Source organism: Hydra vulgaris, chromosome 08 (genome assembly GCF_038396675.1).
Source record: "Hydra vulgaris chromosome 08, alternate assembly HydraT2T_AEP".
NCBI lineage: Eukaryota > Metazoa > Cnidaria > Hydrozoa > Anthoathecata > Hydridae > Hydra > Hydra vulgaris.
The window spans coordinates 46,536,104-46,561,158 of NC_088927.1; the positions used below are offsets into that span (position 1 = coordinate 46,536,104).

General features: G+C 28.5%; 1 protein-coding gene across 1 annotated transcript; it reads right to left on the reverse strand.

Annotated features, from left to right (window-relative positions):
• Positions 1–746: 746 nt before the first annotated feature.
• Positions 747–1,361, reverse strand: LOC136083358 (uncharacterized). The gene has a single exon (XM_065802754.1). It carries the CDS (start codon positions 1,359–1,361, stop codon positions 747–749), a length of 615 nt encoding a protein of 204 aa, XP_065658826.1.
• Positions 1,362–25,055: the final 23,694 nt, after the last annotated feature.

The window sequence follows — 25,055 nt, forward strand, 5'->3', positions numbered from 1 at the left end:
GATTTGTTTTATGGGGTGGATTTGAACCCACTCAAAACAACGCCGATGAAAGCGCATTAAACCACTGAGATATCGAAGTTACGCATGTCATAGAAAAATAATTTCATAAATCTTTTTAACAAGCAAAACATATTTTGTTACTTCAGATACCGTAAAATCGCCTGAGTTTGGTCTGCAAAATTGCCTGAGTTTGGTCTGCAAAATCGCCTGAGTTTGGTCACTTAGGGTGGAATGCAAGAATCGAAATTAAGTGAACTTCGACTTTTGTTGCCTGACTTTGTCAAGTGTGACTTCAAAAAAAAACCTTGATCAAATGCGTAAACAAAACTTTGCAACCAATAACGGCAGACTATTTGGAAAGGGAAAACCTTTGAAATAAAGCAAATTAACTATATATTTTTAAATATTATTTCTTTGTTTTATACTTTAAACTTTACACTTTTTTAAATTTAGTGTATTAACTTACAAAACTAAAATGCGTTTCAAAAACAATAAGTTTAACTTTGATTTTATTTTTATTAAAGTTAATTTAATAAAAAAACTCTAGATTTAAATGAACATGCCCTTGTTACCTTCTATTTAGTCCAAGGCTCTAAATACGACGTAACAGCTGATTAACATTCAAATAGAATATATCTTATGCGGTTATCAGCAAAGCATATATATTCTTCTTTTTTGTTTTTTCTTACTTTTTTATCTTCGCTTCCAACAAGGCTGCAAGCAGCAACAATAAGAGTCGGAAGTTACTAGAAGAGAAAAAATGTAGCTTTTAGAGCAAGATAACGATTGACAGACAACTTAAAAGATTGCAAATTAAATGAATCAGGTAAGCAAGATGAATGAAGTGAATTCCAAAGAGCTGATGTTCGAGGAAAAAAACTAGATGAATAAAACTTTTTGGAGCACTTAGGAACAGTCACAGAAAAAGGATGACACCTAATTGAATGTCGAGTAACACGAGAATGAATTTTAGTAAATGGCACAAGAGACGCTAGCTCTTTAGAGCAGTGCCCGTTAAAGTATTTGTAAAAAAGAGAAAGAGAAGCAACATTATGACGATGAGAAAATGGTTGGAGGATGGCTGCAAGAGCAGGTCCAACTATGTTTACAATGCGTTTTTGCACTTTGTCTAAAAGAGAAAGGGCATCATTAGAAGATCCGCCCCAGATATGGCAACAGTTTTCCATACAAGGCCGGATTTGAGATTTATAGAGATAGAAAATAGAATCCGAAGTTAGAAAGTATCGAGCTTGATAAAGGAATGTAATCTCAACAGATGCTAGTTTTGTAATAGATTTGATATACAGTTTCCAAAAAAGATTGGAAGTAAAAGCTAATCCTAGAAGATGAAGGGTACTCATCGAGTGCATTACCGTTCAAAAATAAATAAAGATCTAAATTATTAATTAATCTAAAAAATGAGTTTTATCTGAACTAAAGTTCACCAGCCAATGTGAGCCCTATGCTGTAGCAGAAGTAAGATACTTTTCAAGCTTAGATGCCCCCTCTAAGCAAATAGAGAGTGTTAGCTTCTTATCATGAGAGGAATAAATGATAGTATCATCACCGAACAATGCCACCTTAGATGTGAGAATATCTGGAAGATTGTTAATGTTAATTAAAAAGATTATAGGTCCAAGTATTGAACCTTGAGGAACCCCTGAAGTTACAGGGTATGAAGAAGAGTGCTGTACATTGAGGATAACTTTTATACTACGATTGGAAAGGAAAGACTCCATAATTTTAAAGATGTTAACAGATACACCGTAAGAAGAAAGGTTATGCAAAAGACCATAATACCAAACTTTATCAAAAGCTTTGGAAATGACAGGGAGAGATTTAGATCTTTATATATAATTGTAACTAAACTAATTTCTTATTGATTTCTGATCCAAACCAAAGCTTGTCCCAAACCATGTATATTTAATTGCACCAATCCATATATGTCTGTCAATATATGTACATACTACGTCAACCCCTATTTGTCAGTCGATGTATGTACATTTAAAAATGTGAATGAAGTTTAATATGCTCAAATTTTACGACAATAAAAACTGGGTCGCGTAATTAAAATAATAATTTCTTAGTTTTTGAAAACAGTGTTAAAATGTTTTTAAAAAGATGGTAAAATATTAGCGTTTTTTATGTGGTTTTGTACACTTTAACATCAAACTAAAGTACTTTCCTTATGTTTTCAGACTTATATTTTTATATGATTTTGAATTAGTATAATGTGCTCTATCAAAATTAATCAAAAAAATAGGGGTAGGGGGTAAGGGGGTAAGGAAGTTGAGTAGCGCCATATATATATATGCATATATATATATGCATATATATATATATATATATATATATATATATATATATATATATATATATATATATATATAAATATATATATACATACATATATATTAATTATAGTTATGATTATATAATTATAGTGATAATTTAAATACTTTATTAGCTGATATCAATTAGTAGCATAAGAACGGCATACAATTGACAGTTGTTGCACTGGTGAAATACCCATTGTCGGTATCGATAATAGGTTACTTGTGGCACAAGTAACCTATTATCAATTTTGACAATGGGTATTTGTGGTATTGCGCAATCCAAAATGAATCTAGGCTTATTTTACATCATCTCTTTTAGAATAAATGTTTTAAACACAAGTTTCCTAAATTATTATTGTTATTTTTTACAAATGTGGTTAAATTCAAATTTCATAAAACTTGACATTTTTTTTTACTTGGTTATAATGAAAATAAAGTGTAGTAAATTGTGCTTAGCTTTAATGGCTTAATAATTTATAAATTAATAACAGTTTAATTAAATTAGCAGTGTCTTATTTATTGCGGATTAGTTGCTAATTCAAAGATTTATTCAAAAATTAATACTTTGTAGTTTTTCTTTGTTTTTATTAAGTTGCCTTGTTAATTATTAAATATATTAAATCACTTTTTTTTTATTTCAGTTTTTTTCTATAACTTGTTTTTGTGACACGGAGAAAATAATTAAAAAGGCAGAAGACTTTGAACATCTTCTTGGTTCCTAAAAGGATAATTCACTTTCAAATGGTTTTGTGTACAATGTTTTTTTTACAACAGAACAGAAATGCTACAGAGACAGCTAAATATTTATAGAGCTCAAGAGTTAGAATTTAAAGAAAATGATATTACCATAGACCTCTTGGTGATCTAGTTTTTTATTGATTCAGGTTCTGGATTTATTTACCGGTATTCAAACATTAAGCAAATGTTTGCAATAGTATATTATTTAGTTTTGCATTTTAAGGTTTTTGTTCTTTTGAACAAAATAAGATGAAAATAAACTATTTGATTTATAAAAAGTGTATTGAAATAAAGATCTAATAATGATGAATCACTATTTTAAGTTTTGTTACATTATCTCAGTCGGTTTTTTAGTTATGCAGTTTTTAGTGCCAGTAACACAAAGTTTTGGTCACGGTTTTTCTTATTTTTCTATAGCAGAAATTACCCCACTTACACACGGAAAAAAAATCATAACTTCCGTCATAATTAACATAGACAGACAAATGAGGTGTCACTGAAAAGCTCTCATTAAGCTCTATTTAACAGTATATGTTTTGTCACTGTATTATTATATTAAACTTTTTACCAAAGTACCTAATTCCACCCGTATACTTTGAACATTTATTTATACGCATAAATAAAAAAATTTTAATTTTTTTTCCTGAAATAAACAGGCAATTATATTGATAATTTAAAATGTAAAAAAAAAAAAATGAAAAATGAAAACCAGTACTCAATATTTAACATTAAATGAGAGCATCTACTTTGACCGAACTTTTAATAACATCTCGTAAATTCTGTCGCAATAAAGTTCTAATACAGCATAATGTCACGAATAATAAAAATAATTTTTAAATGTTGCTTTATTGTTTAATGATAATGTAATATCAGGTAATACTCTTAACCAAGGAGAGCGTTGTCCCGGACTCTAAAATAAAGTCTTTTTGAGCGCCAAAGAAAACAAGGTGGGTCACATAAAAAATGGCCTTTTTTAAGTATAAATAGTATTATTTTTTATTTTTATTATATTTAGTAAACCATTTTATTACTTTGGCCTCCATCACTTTTTTTTTACAGGTGCCCAAGAAGTCCTTACGGTCTTATCGCCAAAAAGACCGTTAGGATTTTTTTGCGCAACAACTTGCTATGTTTGCTTCGCCGCAGTTAATAAAATTAAGAAGGTGTTTTTTCAATTAAGTTAAAAAGAATTTTCCAACAAAAAAAATACTAGTTCGCTTTAAACAAGCTTTGTGCGTTTGTACTTAGAGCGCTTGCTTATAAAGCAAGCGCTCCAAGTGCTTTTCACCGTCATGAATACGCCTACATCAAGTTGCTATAGCATGTGAGATGCATGAGCCAATCGCTAAAAATAACAATATTCTCTTTTTTTAATAAGTGAATTAGTTCCAGCGTTACATTTGAGTCATAGCCATCTATAAAAAGGATTTTGGATCCATCAAGCTTGTGAAAATATGAGGCAAATGTCTTTTCTAAACATCCAGAAATAAAAAGGTTCTTTATCCAGCCGGTTTGTGTGATACCATAGGTAGTACCGTTTGGCCCGTCCTGAATTAGAAGCCATTTGGAAATTAAACTAAAAATTCAAATAATGAAATAGTAGTTTTTCAATGCGGAGTTTTCCAAATTCTTCGCACATCTGTTTTAAATGCTTCTTAAAATAAAAAACCGAATTCATCAAAGTATCTTTGGCCTTGGAATTAAACATGAACAGGCAAGATTATCCCAAAAGCATTACAGCAAACGAGTATTGTGACAGAAGCCTTTTTGCTTCTATTTCAGAGTTTCTTAGGCTCTTTTGAACCTTTTCGACGCACTACCTAAAATTTGTCTTAATCGTATTGAAAACCAGAGTTATTGCAGTTAAAAATGCGGAATTGCTTAGTTTCAAATCCTTATATATTGTACATATCAGAAACTTAAAATTAAATAAAAAAATATTTGTAAAATTTGAGTGTTGCATTCTTTTTTTTTCTTTCTTAAATGACTGTTACATGGTGATAGAACTTAAGCGATTTTACGGTATATACAAATTTTTTGTTACTTCAGATATATATATACACACTTCAGATATATGATGTTGTAAAGTAAAACAAAGAGAAGCCTATGAAGATTTATCATTGAGTACCTCTTTAGATGGTTAAATAAAGTCTAATTCATTTTTATATATACTCTAAAGTGGTTAAACAACATACAGTCAGCGATGCGGATTATTATTTTAGTATAAATTTTATTGTTAAGTTTAATACATGTCGATATAATTGTTGATATTAAATATGAGGTGTTTTAATTTATTTTTCAAAGTGACCGGATTATTTAATACTTAAAGTTCTATTCTTTTGTATATCATTTTGTTATATAGGTTTTGGACCCCGGTAGGAAATAGTACTCCATGAAACATCTGTTGTTTTTTTAGGCAATGTGAAGTTGCCTGTTGCTTTTATTATATATCTGTTTGAGTAAAAGTTAAAAAAGAAACGTCTCAAAAATGCGATAGAACTAGTCCAAGATTGTATTTAAGCATGAATAATACATTTTGGTTGATGCTTTTTAGGTAAACATTTTGTGGATTCAAGGTTTTTAGTAAGTGTTCAGCTTGGGTGAGTTTATCTTTATTAAAAACTGATCTCGATGCATGTTTTTAACTTATATAAATTGTACTCTGTTTGGTTTGTGTGTACTTGCACATGTAATATTAGTTTACGTAAGATAACTTGGGATCTAAGAAAAATAAAGCGATTTAAGACTATGTTTGTAAATTTAACTTTGTTGAGTATCCCAATATTTTTTAAAGTTTTGGTGTTTTTTGTATCTCCATCATATATTTTTGTCAATAATTATCCCAAGAAATTTAGTTGTTTTTGTTCTTTTAATGTTTACATTATCTATTTTTAGTGAGGGAAGGATAGTTGGTATTTTATTTTTTGGCTTTTTGGAATAAAACAATATATGTTTATTTTTTGTATTAAGTGATAACTTATTTAATTTCAATTATGTATTTAATTTTTCAAGCTCTTTGTTTAATCATTCATAAAGGTCTTTGATTGAGTTCGAGGAATAAAGTAAGTTTGTGTCATCAGTAAACATAATTACAACAAGTTTTTTTGAGACTTTTGACAGGTCGTTAATATATAGAAGAAATAGAAGGGGGTCAAAGAATGGAACCTTGAGGGACACAACACCTTACCCATAGTAGTTTTATTAGACTAAAGGACTATTACAGAAATATATTAAATTAATATAAAAATCTCCATTTTGAAAAAAATGTGACATGTGCTCTTTTTCAAGTCAGCGACTTTCGGTGCTTAAACTGCGTTTAAGCACCGAAAGAAAGCGTTTATTAGATATAGAGAGTAGTATAAGTTTTATAAACGGAGAAATAATACTTTAATGCTTAGGGGAGGTGGATGGGTGGGGAGGTGGGGGTGGGGAAGATGAGGAAGAGAAAACATTTCTTTTATGCAAAAGCTTTGATTATCTTAGACTACATTTTTCTTTTTTTCTTTTTTTAATATTGTTTTTTATTACATTTTAAACAACATGTTGCTATAAAATTTAAAGTTAACAAGAAAGAATAAAAATTTAAATAACAACAAAAAAATTACAAAATTAGATCAATAAAAAATAAACGAACGCGGGGATTCGTAGAAGACCATAAGGTCTTGCAGACGAGAATCGCTAAAATAAATAATTTATCTTAATATCGGTAAAAGACAAACAAGTTACTTACAAATTTTTTCTTTATAGAAAAGTCCGTAAAAAATATTTAAATCTGATATATAGAGTAAACTGAGGTAAGAGTAAACAAAAAAAAAAGTAAATTGTTCAGCAAATTTGTTTTTTTTACATTTATTGAAAGCTAAAACAAAAAATCTTCAAATATGCGAGGCACAGTTTTGTACAGGTCTTTGTGTTCTATCTAAAGGTGTAAAAATTATTTAAAAAAATTTAATTTTGCCTTAGCAAACCTCAAAATTCTCACCCTCGTAAATAAAAAAAAAAATTTTTCTAAAAAATCAACTTTAAAACTCCCAAAACTAAAACTAAATTTTACTAAACAAAAAATTTTACTAAACAAAAAAGTTTTGTAGAAAATATTATGACGACCAAGATTCTCTTTTTAAAATTGAGTTTGTTAGTTCCGGAAAAAAGTTATGAGCAAAAAACCAATATAAATGTTTTTCGGGGGAAGAGTAAGCATGCTAATTACTCACACTTATGCATTAAGATGAGCGCGGTTAAACTAAATAATAGTTATTAATTATTTAAAAAGTAAATAAATATGGCAGCCTTTGCAACTTAATGCAACTTAAAACAAAATGACTAGTACTTACGTTCGTAAAGCGCAAACAACTTACTATGAAGAGCAATTGCAACATCCAGTAGAACAAATCAAAAAAGGCGAAATATCACTCAGTAAAGCTTTAGAGGCATACAATATACCAAAGGCAATTCTTCACAAGCGTGTGCACAACAAAATCTACTTACATGGTAAAGGTGCAACTACCGTGCTAAGTACAGCATTTGAATTAGTTCTTGTTTCAGTACTTATCAGTTTAGCCGATTGGGGTTTTGGCAGAACCTTTGCAGATGTCATCGCAAAAGTTGGGGGATATTAGTATCTACAAATTAAAGGCATCTGTTCCCTCCAAATTATAGGACGAGAGTGGTATCAAGGTTTCACGAAACGATGGACTCATAAATTAAGCGTTAGAGTAGCAGGCAATATTAAGACAAAATGGCTTTTTAGCTCCGGTGATGCATTTACACGAACACAAATAATCGCGGGATTTCAAAACAATGGTTTGTTCCCACTTGACACTTGATATTAGCAAAATTGATCAATCATAATTACAAATTGCTCAAACATATTAGGTACCATCTCAGCCTGCTTCATCATCCTCATCCAAACCTGTTTCATCATCCTCAACCGAGCCTGCTTCATCATTCTCATCCCAGCCTATATCATCATCTAACATCAGTCAGCATTAAACTCCAACTATTCACCAACTTCAAAATTTAACAACAACACCAGTGACTCCTGCTTAAACGTATCAAATGTTGCAACACATCACAGAAAGACTCGAAGGCAATTTCAAAATTTTTTAACAGCGCCACCATATATAAAAAACCCACAAGAGTCAGCATTCCAAAAGTTGAAGGCCAGTGTCTAAGTACATCTGAGGTGCTCGAGAAACTCAAGCAAGATGATGAGGCCAAAAAGCCAAAGCAATTAAAGAAACACAAAATTCACTTCAGTGAAGCTTCAGATGAAACTCAGCAAATGCAACATTCAAAAAAAGTGACAAGACAAAGACATCAAAAGGTGCAAAAAGTGTAACAGAGTTTGGGAACAAGCATTGCGAACTCAAAACAAAATGTGGAACCAATGTGAAGCTTTTAGTTGTAAGTCTTGGGTTTGATGATCGTGTTTACCTAAAACATAAAAAGTTAGTGAAGAGTTTTTTTGCATGAAAAATTGCAGAGAGCCTGCTTCTCCCGATGAAACCACTCTTTTTTTTTGTTAATAACTAGTTTCTTTCGTATATTTGATTGAATAGTTTTTTGTAAACTTAACTTCCAATAAGATTAGTTTTCATTTTATTTTTAATTAATTATCCTTGATTTTTTTAATATCTTTTTTTGGTTTTGAATTTCCTAATATCTTGCAAAATTGTTTTTAAAAATTAACTAGATTACTTTTCCCCAATTATAAGAGAAAAAGTACACGTTTTTTTCTTCATTAAAATTGACTTTATTAAAGATTTTTAAAATATTTTTTATTAATTTTTGTAATAAAATTGCAAATAAATTTACATGTATATTCAATGTAAATAATTTACATGTAATTAAATAAATAAAGTAAAAAACTATCTTCAAAACAAACAAAAAAAAATTAACATGAAATATTTTTTCTTTAAAAAAATATTTGAATTTGAGGCTATACCGTATACTCTTACCCCAGTTTACTCCATACTATATATTCAAAAAAAAAATCGCATGAAAGTCTTTGAATAAATATTAAAATGGTTAATTCCAAAAAAAGCAACTCCAAACTTACTATAATTTGTTTCAAAATATGACTGCTTAAAAAATTGTCATTACGTAAAATGTATTTATTTTTATCTAATGACAAATAAAAATTATGAAAAGAAACCGGGGAAGAAATGATTTTACATAAAATTATAAAACACACACTGTTAAAAATATATCGCGTTTTTAAGGAAATGCTCCGGCAGCTGCCGATGACCAAACAACCCGTTATTTTACGAAAAAACCTATCGCATGTAAACGGAAGTTTCCGTTAACAAACGGATTTTTTCATTTAAGATACAATAGGTTTTTTCCGTTAAACAACGGGAGGGTTAGTCATAACAGGTGCCGGAACTTTTCCGTAACTAAACGGATACATCCGTTTAAATTAAACAAGTTTTTTCTGTTAAACAACAGAAAGGTTGCAGCAACTCAGCTGCCGGATAGTTTCCGTAAATAAAAGTAATGTTGCAAAATATATTCCGTTCATATGAAAATCTAAAGAATTTATTTCTAGCGAATATTTTATATATAAAATCAACGGTATGTTTTTGAAAATACTTTCAGAAAACAAATTTTCCGTGATTTACATTTCACTTCAACTGCAAATACACGAATAAATAATAAATTAGTAAAGTAATGAACACTTTCAAAAAGATTATTAACAATTTTTATAAAGTATATACAAGTCCATAATAATATATAGTTATATAACATATCCCTATATACATTTACAATATTGATATACTTAAAAACTTAAGTAATATATTTTGATTAAACAATAAATATAAATATCAATCAATCCAAATACACAAAAATACAGTCTTTCCTTTCTATTTTATTTCGAGTCAATTCTAAATATAAAAAAAAAACAAAAAAAAACAAAAAGTTTTTGAATAAGGAAAGATTTTAATATTTAACTAAGTAATAAATTGTAAAAAAAATCCGCATTATATGCAATGGTTACCTTACAGTTGTTACTCAATATGAGTGATTTAGCTAAGGCTAAGCAACAAACAACTCTGGATATAGTTAAAAACTCTTATGAGTAATAAATGAATATCTACAAGAAATAAAAACTTAAATTGAATTGAGGAGAAGAAGAACGGTACTAATCCATTTTTTGTTATTTGCATTTTTTTTCATAGATTCATTTAACTCATGTCGATCCCTCTAAATACTACAAAAATAATATTAGTCCCTTTTCTATCATTACTTTTTGCCATAAAGTAGATTTAAACTATTTGAAGAAGAATACTTGTCCAGGAAAAGTATTTTTTTTTTTTTTAAACATCTTTGATTCCAACAAGGCTGTAAGCCACCACTATTTAAGTTGGAAGTTACGGGAAGAGAAAAGATAATTGTAGAGCAAGATAACAATTGACGGACGACTTGAATGATTGCAAGTTACATGAGTAAGGAAAGCAAGATGAAGGAAGCGAATTCCAAAGAGCTGATGTTGGAGGAAAAAAACTAGATGAATAAAACTTTTTGGAGCACTTAGGAACAGTCACAGAAAAAGGATGACACCTAATTGAATGACGAGTAACACGAGAATGAATTTTAGTAAATGGGCACGCTCTTTAGAGCAGTGCCCATTAAAGTATTTTTAGAAAAGAGAAAGAGAAGCAACATTACGACGATGTGATAATGGTTAGAGGTTGGCTGCAAGAGCAGGTTCAACTATGTTTACAATGCGTTTTTGCACCTTGTCTAAAAGAGAAAGGGCATCATTAAAGATCAGCCTTAGATATGGCAACAGTATTCCATACCAGGCTGGATTTGAGATTTATAGAGATAGAGAATAGAATCTGAAGTTAGAAAGTATCGAGCTCAATAAAGAGATGCAATCTTTGCAGATGCTAATTTTGCAACTGATTTGATATATGGTTTCCAAGAACGATAAGAAGTAAGAGTTAATCCTAAAAGATGAAGAGTTGATAACTCATCGAGTACATTACCGCTTATAAATATAGGAAGATCTAAATTATTGCGATAACGATTGGGTGAAAAAAATTGAGTTTTATCTGTATTGAAGTTCACCAGCCACTGTAAGCCTCAAGCTGCAGCAGAAGTGAGATCCTTTTCAAGCTCAAATGCCTCCTCTAAGCAATCAGAGAGTGTTGGTTTCTTATCAAGACAAGAATAAATGGTACTATCATCAGCAAACAATGCCACCTTAGATGTGAGAATATCTGGAAGATCTGTAATGTAAATTAAAAAGATAATTGGGCCAAGGATAGAACCTTGAGGAACCCCTGAAGTTGCAGATTAAGAAGAAGAGTGCTGTCTATCGAGGACAACTTTTATACTACGATTGGAAAGGAAGGATTCAATAATCTTAAAGATGTTACCAGATACACCAAAAGAAGAAAGCTTATGGAGAAGACCAGTAGGCCAAACTTTAACAAAAGCTTTTGAAATATCAAGAGCAATGGCCTTAACTTCTGCACCTTTATCTTAGGCACGATACAACCTGTCAGTTATTACTGTAAGCAAATCAGCTGTCGAGCGAGAAGATCAAAATCCATATTGATGGTCAGAAGGTAAGTTATTAGATTCAAGATGAGAGATTAAGTGTTTGTTAATTAAAGATTCAAAAACCTTGCTTATGATAGGAATAAGACTAATGGAACGGTAGTTAGAAGAATCAGATCGCTCTCCAGAATATTTGAAGATAGGGATAACAGATAATATTGATAAAAATTTTTTAGCAAACAATTCAGCTTTGTCTTTAGGTGAGATGACAAAGTCTGAACCATAAGTACTGATTTTCTACTCAATTCTTATAAAACGCCAAATCAAGTTAAATAAATTCTATCACCTGAATGAACCAATATCCATAAAATTTCAGTTTAGTACAAATGTAGATAATTGAGTTAAACATTAATTAACGGTTCTTTGAACTGTTGTTGGAAAATTCTATTTAACAATCATGAGCGATTCAGAAACAACATTCGGTGAAAAAAATAAATCGCCAATAAAAGGAAAAAAACCTAAAGCAAATCCTCAAACCTGGAAACGACAAAAGATAAAGCAAGCCCACTAGAAAGAACTATCTTATACCAGCACGTCAGGTAAGCTAGTAGAAGCTAAAACTACTAGCTTACCTGACGACAGATCAGATTGTGTTTGTAAACGTTAATGCATGAAGAAATTTATTGATGAAAGTAGGAAGACAATTATTTGCAATTTGTACGAGGGTAAATGTAAAATTGAGGCTGATACCTTTTTAATAAGATTAACTTAACACAAACATGTCATCAGACGCCGTCTTAAAACTGAAGTTGGTGCAGCAAACGCAAAATCTAGAGTATGTAATTTTTTATATATTGCTAATAAAAACAGTAATCGCATTTCTGTATGTAAACCCCGTTATACTGCACATTCAAGCTCAGAGACTAACAAATATTTTCTTATCTGGAGTATCAGTTAAGAATGGACGTGGAAAGCACAACAATAGACCATCTAAAATCAATGACGAATTCATTGTTAAACTTAGAGCACATATTGTGTCATTTCCAGTAGAAATATGTTATTATTCTTCCAAAACTCTGAAATATTTGCCTAGCGGATTAAATATTAAAATAATGCATACTTTGTTTATAAAGTAACACCCCGACCTAACATATAAAATTAAGTATGAGTACTACCTAAAGTGTTTTCAAGAAAACTAAAATCTCAATTTTTGACTTCCTCAAGTTGATGTGTGCTCAGAATGTGAGAACTTGGGATCTAGAATACACAACAAAAACTTAAATGACAATGCTAAAAGAGTGGCGGCAGCGCAGCTCATGGTCCACAAAAGACGTGCTAATAAATTTTATAATATGATTTGAGAAGTAACATATTTTTGTAATACCAAATCAAACGTAGCCGCACTGTGTTTTGACTTCATGCAAAACCTCCTTCTTCCGCACATACCTGTTTAAGAAGTATTTTGCTATCGTCAGCTTTGGATAAATACCTTTGAAATTCAAAATCTTGGAAATAATACAGGTCACTGTTATGCTTATCACAAAGGGCAGGCTCGAAAAAGCTCAAATGAAGTATGTACCTTTCTAGAAAACTATATCTTCACAAAAAATCCGGATTCTGTTCAAAAACTTCATCTATTCTCTAATGGCTGCTCTGAGAAAAACCATGCCCTTTTTCGATTTCTATTAGCTCTACAAACTGGAAAGCGTTTAAGAAAATTTATCATTATTTTCCTACGTGGGAACACTCATTCCTTCCCTGTAATAGAGACTTTGGTACTATCAAAAGAAATATACGAAAACATTAACCTTAAGGATGAGTATATTCATTTGGTAGTCTGTAGGAAAACAAATTCCAAACCATTTTCGGTTACGAAGATCAAGCACAAGGACATTTTAAATTTCAAAGATTGGCGGCCTACTATTTATAAAAATGCCCCAAAACCCATCAGAGACAACATACGCGACCTTGTATTGTATTGTAAAATGTTTGTTTATGACAGTGCAATGCCTTGGTATGTGACAACATAAGACTTTATTGATGGACTTGTTCTTAATAACTGCCTTTTTTTTTAAATATATATTCCTGGAAAACATCCGGCAGCGTGGAGGAAGATAATTAACTTTTTTTTTATTGCAACGAATATTGTTTGCTAGTTTATATACTTATTTGTTTATTAAAGTATAGCTTTTCACTTAAAGTTTGCAGTTTTTTTATTCCCTAATTCGTAAAAGTTTGATTGTGAGGAAGAATAGTACTTGTCAAAAGATTTTACCTTAATTTTGTAGCAAGAACAACTTTTTTTTTATGAACTCCCACTATATTAACAGGTCGTAAGGGAATGGAAGTAAATACCTGCTAAGATAACTGGCATCCAAAGTAGATAGTTTTTAAACTATAACTGTTTAAAACTTAAACATTTATTTTCTCCAAATGATAATATTGGACTAGTTCTGTTCTCCTTTTCCCCTATTCAATTGAAGTATGATACAAATGAAAATCTTTACAACTTCTTTAAAATCAAGTTTCAATAATTAATTACTAAATTTACTTACAAAATAACTCAACAACTTAGCAATAAAACCCAATTTTTCTTTTCTGTTCTATAATGAAAACCTAGTTTATCAAATTATTATTTTTATTTAATACAAAACCATTTTAAAAATCAAATTTAAAATTTATTAATAAAGATACATACTTTCTAGGTCTAGCATTTACCAAGCTAAAAAAAATTATAAAACATATCTATAATATAACAGAACATTAATAATTTATAAATGAAATAATTTTTACCTATCTGGTCCATAGTCATCACTAAAAAATAATATGAAATCAATGAAATACTTCTTTCTCATTTAAAAAATTTTTTTTTTTTTGTTTATGCTTAAGTCAAAAATTGTTGCTTTTTTTTTCTTTTTTATTTGCAGAATATTAACTTCGATAGACTATAATAAAATATATTTAAAAAGTATAAAACAATTTTATAATTTTGAAAAAAAAAAAAAATTAATTTCTTCTTGTTTTAAATATAAATAATGAACTTAATGATGAATTATAAATCTTATAACTAACTTTTTAACTCTTACACCTTTCAGAGCTTTCTTATCTAAATATAAACAAATGTGAATAGAACTGTATTTTTTATATCCAAATGTTGTGAATTAGAACTAGAAATTTTTTATATTTCAAATGTTCAATCCACTTCTCGTCCAATACCAGATTTAATTTCAGAAGGCAAGAAACCTGATTACTTGCTTGAAGAAATACACACAGACGCTCAAGAAACAGACTTTGATTTATTCATTGTACATAAAAAAGCAACTTTCTTCCATCAGCATGAAATTTAAATAATGAATGACTTCAGTTGTTTATAGTATTATAGTGAACTGCTTGCATTAAGATTAGGCGAAAAATACTTGTAACAAAAATGTCATTTCATTTTTTCAAATGGAGAATATTTTTTTATTTTTTTTTTGTTCTTTTTATTACATTATAAATAAGCATTTCGTTACAATATTTAAAATACAAATATATAATAATAAAAACATATATATATATAATAATCGTTATTAAATAGTAAAAGAACGCGGGAACTCGTAGAAGACCATACGGTCTTGTCGTCGAGTACCGCTAAGAAATGATCGTGTTAAAGTTTATAAAATATTTACAAGATAAGAAATAAGTTAACGAAGTAAGAAACTTAAGATATTCCGTTACAAATACAAGATTCATTATTATATATTACAATTGTTAATGATGCATATATAGTTTTTATAAATCAATAGTTAAATAGGGGGTAAAAAGAAAGATCACTAAAAAAAAAAAAAAAAAATATCAAAAGTATATTGTTACATCTTCAATTGTAAAAATGAGCTCTTTAAGCTTTCGTTTAAAAGAAAAGTAGTTACTTTGATGAAAAAAATCCTTAGTAAAATGTTTTAAAACTATTTTATTCCATAAGAATGGTCCGCGATAAACAATACAAAATTTAAAAAGATTTGTTTGAAAAATGGGCTGCTGTATAAAATTATCATTCCGCAAAATGTATTTATTTTTATCTTTCGATAATACAAATTATGGAAAGAAATAGGGGATGAATTGGTTTTACATTTAAACATAAAACAAAGAATATTAAAAATGTTAAGCTCATATATATTAAAAACTTTCATTTCAAATAATAGAGGCTTGGCATGAGAATAAACTCTGTTAACGCTGTGAAATTGACGGTTTATTTCAATTCTTTGAGCTGGAACACAATTCTACTGAATTGCATCTTTTTATTAATGTCTTAAAAAGGGTTTTAAGGCTTTATTGTTACATGTTTGCAATCAGTTACTATTCACCCCTGTGGCATATTTATTGATCATGCGAGAAATCTGAAAGATATTTTAAATGTCAACCAGTATAATAAGCATCAGTGGGTGATCATTGATGCTGTTGTTACAATCCTAGCTGGACAACAAGCAGAATGCACTAAGTTCTGTTGTTTCTCTGCCTTTGGGATTCACGAGCAAGATATAGCCATTGCAAAGTGAAAGTATGGCGAAAGCGAGATGACTTTACTGTTACTCTACTTGTTTCACAAAGTAAGATTATATTGCCACATTTACATGTAAAATTAGGCAGTCATCAAGCAGTTTGTAAATGTACTTGACAAAGGTTGTGATGCAATGAACTATTTAAAGGCAAAGTTCCTCAAGTTGAGATCTTCAAAAGTAACAGTAGGTGTTTTTATCAGACCACAATGAAGACAGCTGCTTCTCGATCAGCATTTTGATGAAACTCTGACACCAATTAAAAAAGTAGCATAGCTATTATTTCGAAATGTTTGTAATGTTTTTTTTTAAACAACGTAACACTGCAAGTTTTGAATCTCTTATAAAGAATATGATGAAAAACTAGGCTGCAATTTGTAACTCAAACTTTACTTTATGGATTCCAATTTGATTTTTTTTGATGAGCATGGTGATTAGTTTTAACAAGAACTCAGTGAGACGGAAGGTCAATATAAGGAAAAACCTTCACCTTTATTAGTCGTTGACTACTCCTGGACTTTTATAAGTAGTTCAAACTCTTCTCGCAAAAGATTTGGTGTGGGGAAATATTTTTGAGAATATTTTTGTACAGGTAAGACTATTTTGCATACATACCACAATCCAAAAAATTATTTATTTTTTTAAGCAAAAAAAATTGTTTTGAGCAATTTTTTACTTGTCAGTATGGTAAGTAATTTTTTACGAAGCAAGAATTTTTTTACTAAGCAAGAACTTAAAAAAAATTTTGCTTAGTAAAAAAAAACTTGCTAAGTAAAAGAATTCTTGCTAACTAAAAAATTGATTACCATACTAACAAGTAAAAAATTGCTTTTAAAAAAACAAGTGCTTGAAACAAGTTTTTTTTTGCTTAAAACAAGAATTCATTTTTTTCAGTGTAGTAATATCGCACTTGACATAACAATTTAAAATGTGATCGTGTGTTGATGGTGTATAAAATCTTGTGTAGTAAGAGATAACGATAAACTCACGAAACGCTAATGTCATCTTTTTTTTTTTTTCTTATAATTTTCTCTGTTTTGCCTTTTCTTCTTTTTCGGAATTTTCTCTATTTCTCTTTTGCGTGTTATTTTTTATCTTCAAAAAATTAGCCGAAAAAGAAGCTAAACATCCTGAACGTTTTCTTTGTTTTTGGATTTTATTTGTTCCAAAGCATCAGAAAGTGCTATTTAAAATAAATTTTCGAAATTGTTTTGAAAGTCCTCATCACGATGCAAAAAAACTTAAATATAGGCTTTACAACTTACAAATGTTTGATAATTGTCATAAATAAAATAAAATTTTATATATTACGAATTTACTTTACGTTATGTATCATAATTTATGCATTTCTTATAGGAAATATATAAATCTTTATGTATTTTTTAAATAAAAATAAAGTGGATAATTACATTTTCTTGGCTATGTTGGGAAGTAAAGTAATTATGTCAAATAGTTATAATTAAAAAATAATATACAGTATAATACACTTTTTATTTTCATTAGTCATCAATAAAAAAGATTAAAAAACGAGGGAAATCAGTAAAAAAAATTTATTTCAACAATAAATTATTATACATCCACAGTAAATGTTCTTTATTTTGTTTTTTGTCGTACCTAATTTTTTAAATAATTTTATAAATTTCCATACTTTTCTAGTATGACGATTGTTAGTATTTCTAATTTTTGTCTGACTAAGCTTTCAAAATTGGTAAATATATAATTATTTCTTTCATTAAAAAAACCGTTGAGACTAACCTTTAACGCAATGATTTATTTCCCAATACTCACCAATATCATTATGACACTCCACAAAATGAATTTACATTTTAAGCAAAAAAAACTTGTTTTAAGCAGTTTTTTATTTAAAACTAGCAATTTTTACTAGTCAGTATAAAAAGCAATTTTTAAGTAAGTTAAAATTTTTTTACCAAGCAAGAAATCTTTTACTAAGCTGGAATTTTTTAACTAAGCAAGAGTTATTTATATGCATATATATATATATATATAATTATATATATATATATATATATATATATATATATATATATTTATATATATACATATATATGTATATATATATATATATATATATATATATATATATATATATAAATATATATATATATATATATATATATATATATATATATATATTTAAACAACTTTAAAAAGTATTCTACACAATAGAGTGCTCAATATTCTTAAAAGAACAGAGCAATTATATATTAGTAGAAAATCACTTAACTAAATTTTTTTCCATTTAACACTGTGTTTCATCAACAAAGATTTTTTGATGAATCTTTTTTGATGAAACACAGTGTCAAACGGAAAAAAATTTAGTTAAGTGATTTTCTACTAATATATATATATATATATATATATATATATATATATATATATATATATATATATATATATATATATATATATATATATATATATATGTATATATATATATAAATATGTATATATATATATATGTACATATATATGTATATATGTATATATATATATATATATATATATATATATATATATATATTTATAGATATATATATACATATATATATACATATATATATATATATATATATATATATATATATATATATATATATATGTATATATATAGTATTAGTATTAGTATTAGTTTCTGCTGATAAGCCTTTGATGTGGAACAGTATCAAATGTATTTGCAAAATCAAGTAAAACTACATCAACAGGACTTCAACGTTTCTTGTAATGTAATCTTTTAAGTAAATTGGTCGTGCATGACCTGTTTTTAACAAACCCGTGCTGTTCATTAGCTATAATATTATTTTCGTGTAGATATTTTTCTAACTTGTTTTTTATTATTCTTTGAATTATTTTAAAACTAATACAAGGAAGTGATATAGGTCTATAATTCCCAGAATCAGTTTTGTCACCTTTTTTATATAGTGCAGTTATATTTGCTGAACTAAATTGATTTGGTAGTTGACTTTTTTCTATTGACTCCATAAAAATTAGTGTGAGAGGAAGAGTAAAAGCAGTAGCACAGTTTTTTAAGATATATGGATGTAATTTGTCAACTCCATATGCTTTGTTTTGATCAAGATTTTTACGCCTTTAAAGAACATCATCATAATGAATATCTTCAGGAATTAAGTTAAAGGTGGTATCATTTATTCTTGTTTTAAAAAATGGAATGCAATTTTTACTTTCTTTCACAAAAATATTTTGGAAGTTTATATTCAGTAGATCAGCGATTTTTTTAGGATCGTGAGTTATTTCACCACTTGGTTGCTTCAGAGCTTTTATAGAGTCTTTTACATATTGTTGAGAATTCATATATCTATATAATAATTTTGGGTTCTTTTTAGCTTTATCAACAATCATTAACTCATACTTTCGTCTTGCTATGGAAATTTTAATTGAAACTCTTTTTGACAATTGTTTATAATTAGTACAAAGATTTGAGTTTTTCCATTTACTTGAACAATTTATGTATCTTAAATTCTGCTTTTTTCTAATGAGTGAGATTAGGTCTTTGTTTAGCCACATTTTTCTAGATGATGAATTTACAAATGAGGTATTTATAGGTACATATAAGTTACATGCTTCTTCAGTATAATAAATTAACTCATCATACATTTCTTGAACACTTTTGGTATGAAAACACTGAAGCCAATCAACATTTGTAAGGAAATCTCCAATACTATTATAATCAGCTTTTCTATATACAAATTTATTTTCCTCTATATTTACATTCTTTGTTTTACTTTTAAAAATAAAATCAAAACATAGTATGAAATGACCTCTGGTTATGTTTCCTAAAACAAATTTTCTATCGATGGCACATATATTTGCTGACTGAGTGGTAAATATTAAATTTGTACATCATTTATATATATAGTCTTTAACTGCGTTTTGACACTCTAATCAATTTAAATTTTATCTGAAAAGTGAACTACTGTCTAGAAAAAATAACAAATTCTGATGGCAGAAAAAATTCGGTTTGGCCTTATTTTAAATACTTAAATTTGTTTGTTCGCTAAAATTTATTTTAACGGCTATTGCACCACTATATGCAATAAGTGATATAATAAATTTTTACTTTATAGTATAGCAATAAGGTATACATAATAGTAGCAGTTTCTGCTCAAAATGTCACAAAAAATCACAGTTTTTTATTTATGACTTAACAATGCATATATAAGGTTAGTCAAACTACATCTTTTCAAGGTCTATTATTGAAGCTTTATACTTATCATTGAAATATGTATTGTAGATTTGGATTTAACACAAACTTTAGATATTATACGCTTTTTTTTGCTTGCTAGGAACTTTTTGTTAGCATTTCGTTATTGTTAATTTAATATAGTTTGGTAAATGCAAATAAGAACTAATTTTAATATTCCCAAATTCTAAAAAAAGTTTTAAAACTCTTACTCTTAAAATATTTTTAAAGTAGATTTTTTTCCTAACAGAAATAAGTTTTTATCTAAATCTTTGAGAAATTCTTTTAACTAAGATAAAATGTAGGTCAGTTAAAATATTTTTTTAATGCCAACAAAAAAGTTGGTTTTGGTCCCAAAAACGTGCTAAAACTTTTTACATAATTATTTAAAATAGTGTGGCTATTAAACTCTGAAATTTGCACAATTTGTACATCAGGAAAACTTCTTAACAAATTTGAAAAGAACTACAAAGAAAATACCTTTTAATAGAGATGTTTTAGTTTCATAACGTGGCTGCTTAGAGCGCTACCATGAGTTTAAAGCTATACCAATACTAAGATAAATTTAAATTATTTCAATAATATTCTACAATAAAGTTTGGAAATTCTATGAGCTGGAATTTTAAAAGACCCAGTTATAGTAGACCGACAAACAACTGAACTAAACCATTTGCCCAAGTTATTTTTGAATTGGTCAACCGATTCTAAAGAAAAGTGAAAACCAGGCAGTCTGTTACAATAAGGCACTACGCATTTGCTTAAAAAGTTATGTCTGATCAAATTTCTCGTAATCTCACTATGAGTTCTGTATTCCGCACCGCGTAGACCACCAACTAGGCATTTGGCTGATAATGGACTGAGATTAGGATTTTACCACATAACTATATTAAAGTTCTTGGAAATTGTAAAATATTGGATTAAGTCACCTCTATTCTGCTTTATTATAAAGTTGTTAATCCCAATTTTGCCAGACGTGATTTACAACTCAGGTTCCGCAACTGCGACAGTAACTTAGTAGCATCTCTATACCTGTTCAAACTTTGTAGCATCTTTGTACCTGTTCAAGCTGTTCAATGTCTTTTTAAGGAATGGATTCTAAACTGGTGCACAGTAATCCAAGAGAAGACGAGCATAAGCTGTGCAGAGTTTAAGAAACATACACACATTCTACTTTTTTAAAGTTCTTTTAGGCATTTTTAAAGGCTTAGCCTTTTGTATTGCTTGATTTCTTTTTTCAGACTATTTGAGCTTGTTATTTTTAAAATTCTGATTTAAATTAAACGCAGATATTGACTAATTGAATGCAATATTTGGCATCATTTGGTCATGTTAAGAGAATCATTAAGGTACAATGATCTCCCTTAAAACTTTAAAACTTTACACTTCGCAGTCTAGACCACTCAGTTAAAGAATTTATGTCAGTCTGGAAATGGATGAAATCATGATCAATTTTTAAGTTGGAAATTAGTTGACTATCATCAGCAAATAATTTACAATAACTTCCAACAGGTTCTTGAATATCGTAGATTAAAATAAGAAACAAAAGTGATCCAAAGACAAAGCCTTGGGACACACCATTTAACACATCAATCTAATCTAAACAAACTTCACGCTTCAACAACGCGCTGCTTCCTGTTGCTGAGGAAGTCTTTTAACCAAACCATTATTTTGAAACAGCTACCATAACCAGCAATTTTGCGTTTAAGCAGGTGGTGAGACAATCTATCAAATACTTGGCAAAATCCGAAAAGATCAACAGGACAGAAACAAAATTACTTCTTTACAAAACACAATGCCAGGAAATTGAAACCATACTAGGTGGCTGAGAAAAGCAAACGAAAAATTTGATATTTTATACGTCAAAAGAAGCCTGTTTTCTATCGCTATACAAAATTGTAAGCTTTATTGTAAATGTTTACGATCTTACATGGTTTAACATCAAGATACATTCTTCTTATGCTGATGGTGCAAGTAACCTTTTTTACTTGATAAAGCAATGCCTTGTGCTTGGAGCAGAAGATTTGAAAATATTGAAACCTGTGTTGCAGAACAGTAACTTTATTTCTCACTTCAAAAATATTCTTGTTTCTGGTGTTTGTAACAATGAAGTTTCTGTGCGACAATACTGTTAAGACAAAATTGTTATTTTGAGAAGTAATTAATTGGTCGAGCATCAAGCTTAAAGCCAATTTTTTATCTTACGTTGGTATAATTGATGGGTGAGGAGCTGACCGCACGCCTCACACATCTTGGTGAATTTTTAATACCTTTAAGCTTTAAGCCTTTCAAAGGTAAAACTTTGAGGGAAAGTTGCAAGTGCAAGACACCTTTTGTTTTAAATGATTTTGATTTTTTTTAAATAAGTAGCATCTATAGCAAATATCTAGATCATAACCAGTTTAGCAACTCTAAAAAAAAAAGTTTATGACCCACCTAATATATATACATGCATGCATGAATTAATCTATTTATTTTATCTGTGATATATACTTTATACAAGATAAGTTTAACCTGGTTTGTAAAGAAATATGTAATAATGAAGTTAGTTTAGACAATTCTTAATCAGAATCAGAAAATAATTCAAATGAAGTTGAATATATTGTAGTACTTACTTTTGTACTTAAAAATATGAAAAAGACCGCCGTAAATATGAAAAAGACCGCCGTAAATATGAAAAAGACCGCCGTAAAAAGACCACCGAATCGTTTTACAGCAAAATAACTAACAAGCGATAAGCAAAGTTTGAAAAGTTGCGGATTTTTTAATACGGTCACCCATTAAAAACAGCAATATCCAGTAAAATTTATAACATGAAATGATTGAAATGTTTAGAAGCCTATACAACTGTATAAAAATCAGTCTTATTTAATTGAACGATATAGATAAAATTCAAAAATTTAATAATCATTAGGATATGTTACCAGTTCGGTCTCCTTTAAAAGTTTCCGAAAACACATCACATTACTAACGAGCGAAACAATCATTGGAGATAATATAAGTTTTTAAAGGAAAAAATTCTTATATATAAAGCTGCTATAATAAGATCTAGAAAAATAAAAGTATTATAAAATGTTCTGACAATGAAACCTCGGCTTCTGACAATAAAACCTCGGCTTCTGACAATAAAACCTCGGCTTAGATTGAACTATTATTTCAAGATGAGATTGAACTAGTGTTTTCAATATCAAAAATTTCATAATTAAAAACAAGATTAAATGTAAAATTAACGCAATCTTTTTTCAAAGAATAGGTTTCAATCTCATTTATAAATGGATAATAAAATTACGGATTTTAGATTTTGCTGACACATATAAAAACCAGCAAACGTTAGGTATAAAATAAGCCGTGAGTATTTATTGGTGTGTTGCTTTAAGAATGTAAAATTAATGAATAAATTTAGTTGTTATTATAAAACTTTGCAGTGCTTAGTAAAATCTGAACTTTAAAATGAATAAAAATTAAAGTGAATTATTTTCTGACATTAAAATTTATAAAAAAAAAACAATAAATATTATGAGGTAAAAACTTTATTTATTTAAATCGTTTGCTTTTATATTTTTCTACTATCAAACTTGTAATAGTTTCCTTATTTGTTGTCTTAACTTGTAAAGTAGCAATTTTCTGCTCAAAGCAACATCTGCAACAATTTTGACCAGAATCGGAACTACTCTTACAACTCAGTTTCAAGACTTCCAGCTAGGCTACGCTACGCTAATAAAATAAATTTTGTTATGTTCTTCGAATTTAATTTAAGAAATGATGTCTTTAAAAAATTAATGTTCTACCTAGTTGGAAGTCTTAAACGATTTAAAAACATAATGAATTATTTGAACTCTCTTTTTGCCCTTATAATTGTCACAAGTAAGCGTTGAACTTTAAAATAAGTTTCATACGTTTTAAAATATAAATCTTCTTGAAATCTTAATCAAATTTAATTTGTCATGGAATTTTGAATGAACTCAATTTCTCACAAATTTAGTTGCTTTTTTATAAAAAAAAGTTTTTTTTGAGTTATAAAATTTGGGAACTTAAAAACATAATAAAATTAACTAATTTAAATAAATTATCATATTTTTGTAATGGTTTGTGTATCTTGTTTGTTTCGTGGTTGTGTATCTTATAATTTAAATAAATTATCATATTTTTGTAATGGTTGTGTATCTTCCATGTGTTATACAAAAAAAGCGTATAATTTTTAAAAATTAAAAAAGTATATTATTACCTCCAATAATTGACCATAATAGTAGTAGGATGTCAAACTGTAAGATTTAGTATCAATCCATTTAAGGTCATCAGATAAATGAATAGGCAGTGAATAGAAAAATATGTCATTAACCAATAATACAAAAGAAAAAGAAAAAGCATATTCTAGAACTCCAGGTAACAAAATTGCTTTATTAAGTTCAACAGTTTTTTTGATAAGAACCTTATTTTCTAAGTTTCGTACATTTGGTAAACTGCTTTCCTTTAGACCAACTTGATATGGATGAGTAAATAAACAAAATAAGTTAATTACGCCGCCGCAAAACCAACTACTTAACAACAACCCCTTTTTATAATCATAGTTAATTGAATATGTAACAATACAAGAAGAAATTATGTACCCAAGCGAACCATTTCCACCCCATGTTCCATACAAAGTATCTCCGGAGGAAAACCAGTTTCCCATCATTGCAACTGTAACTCGTTAGCCTATTGAGTGAGTTAAGCCATTAA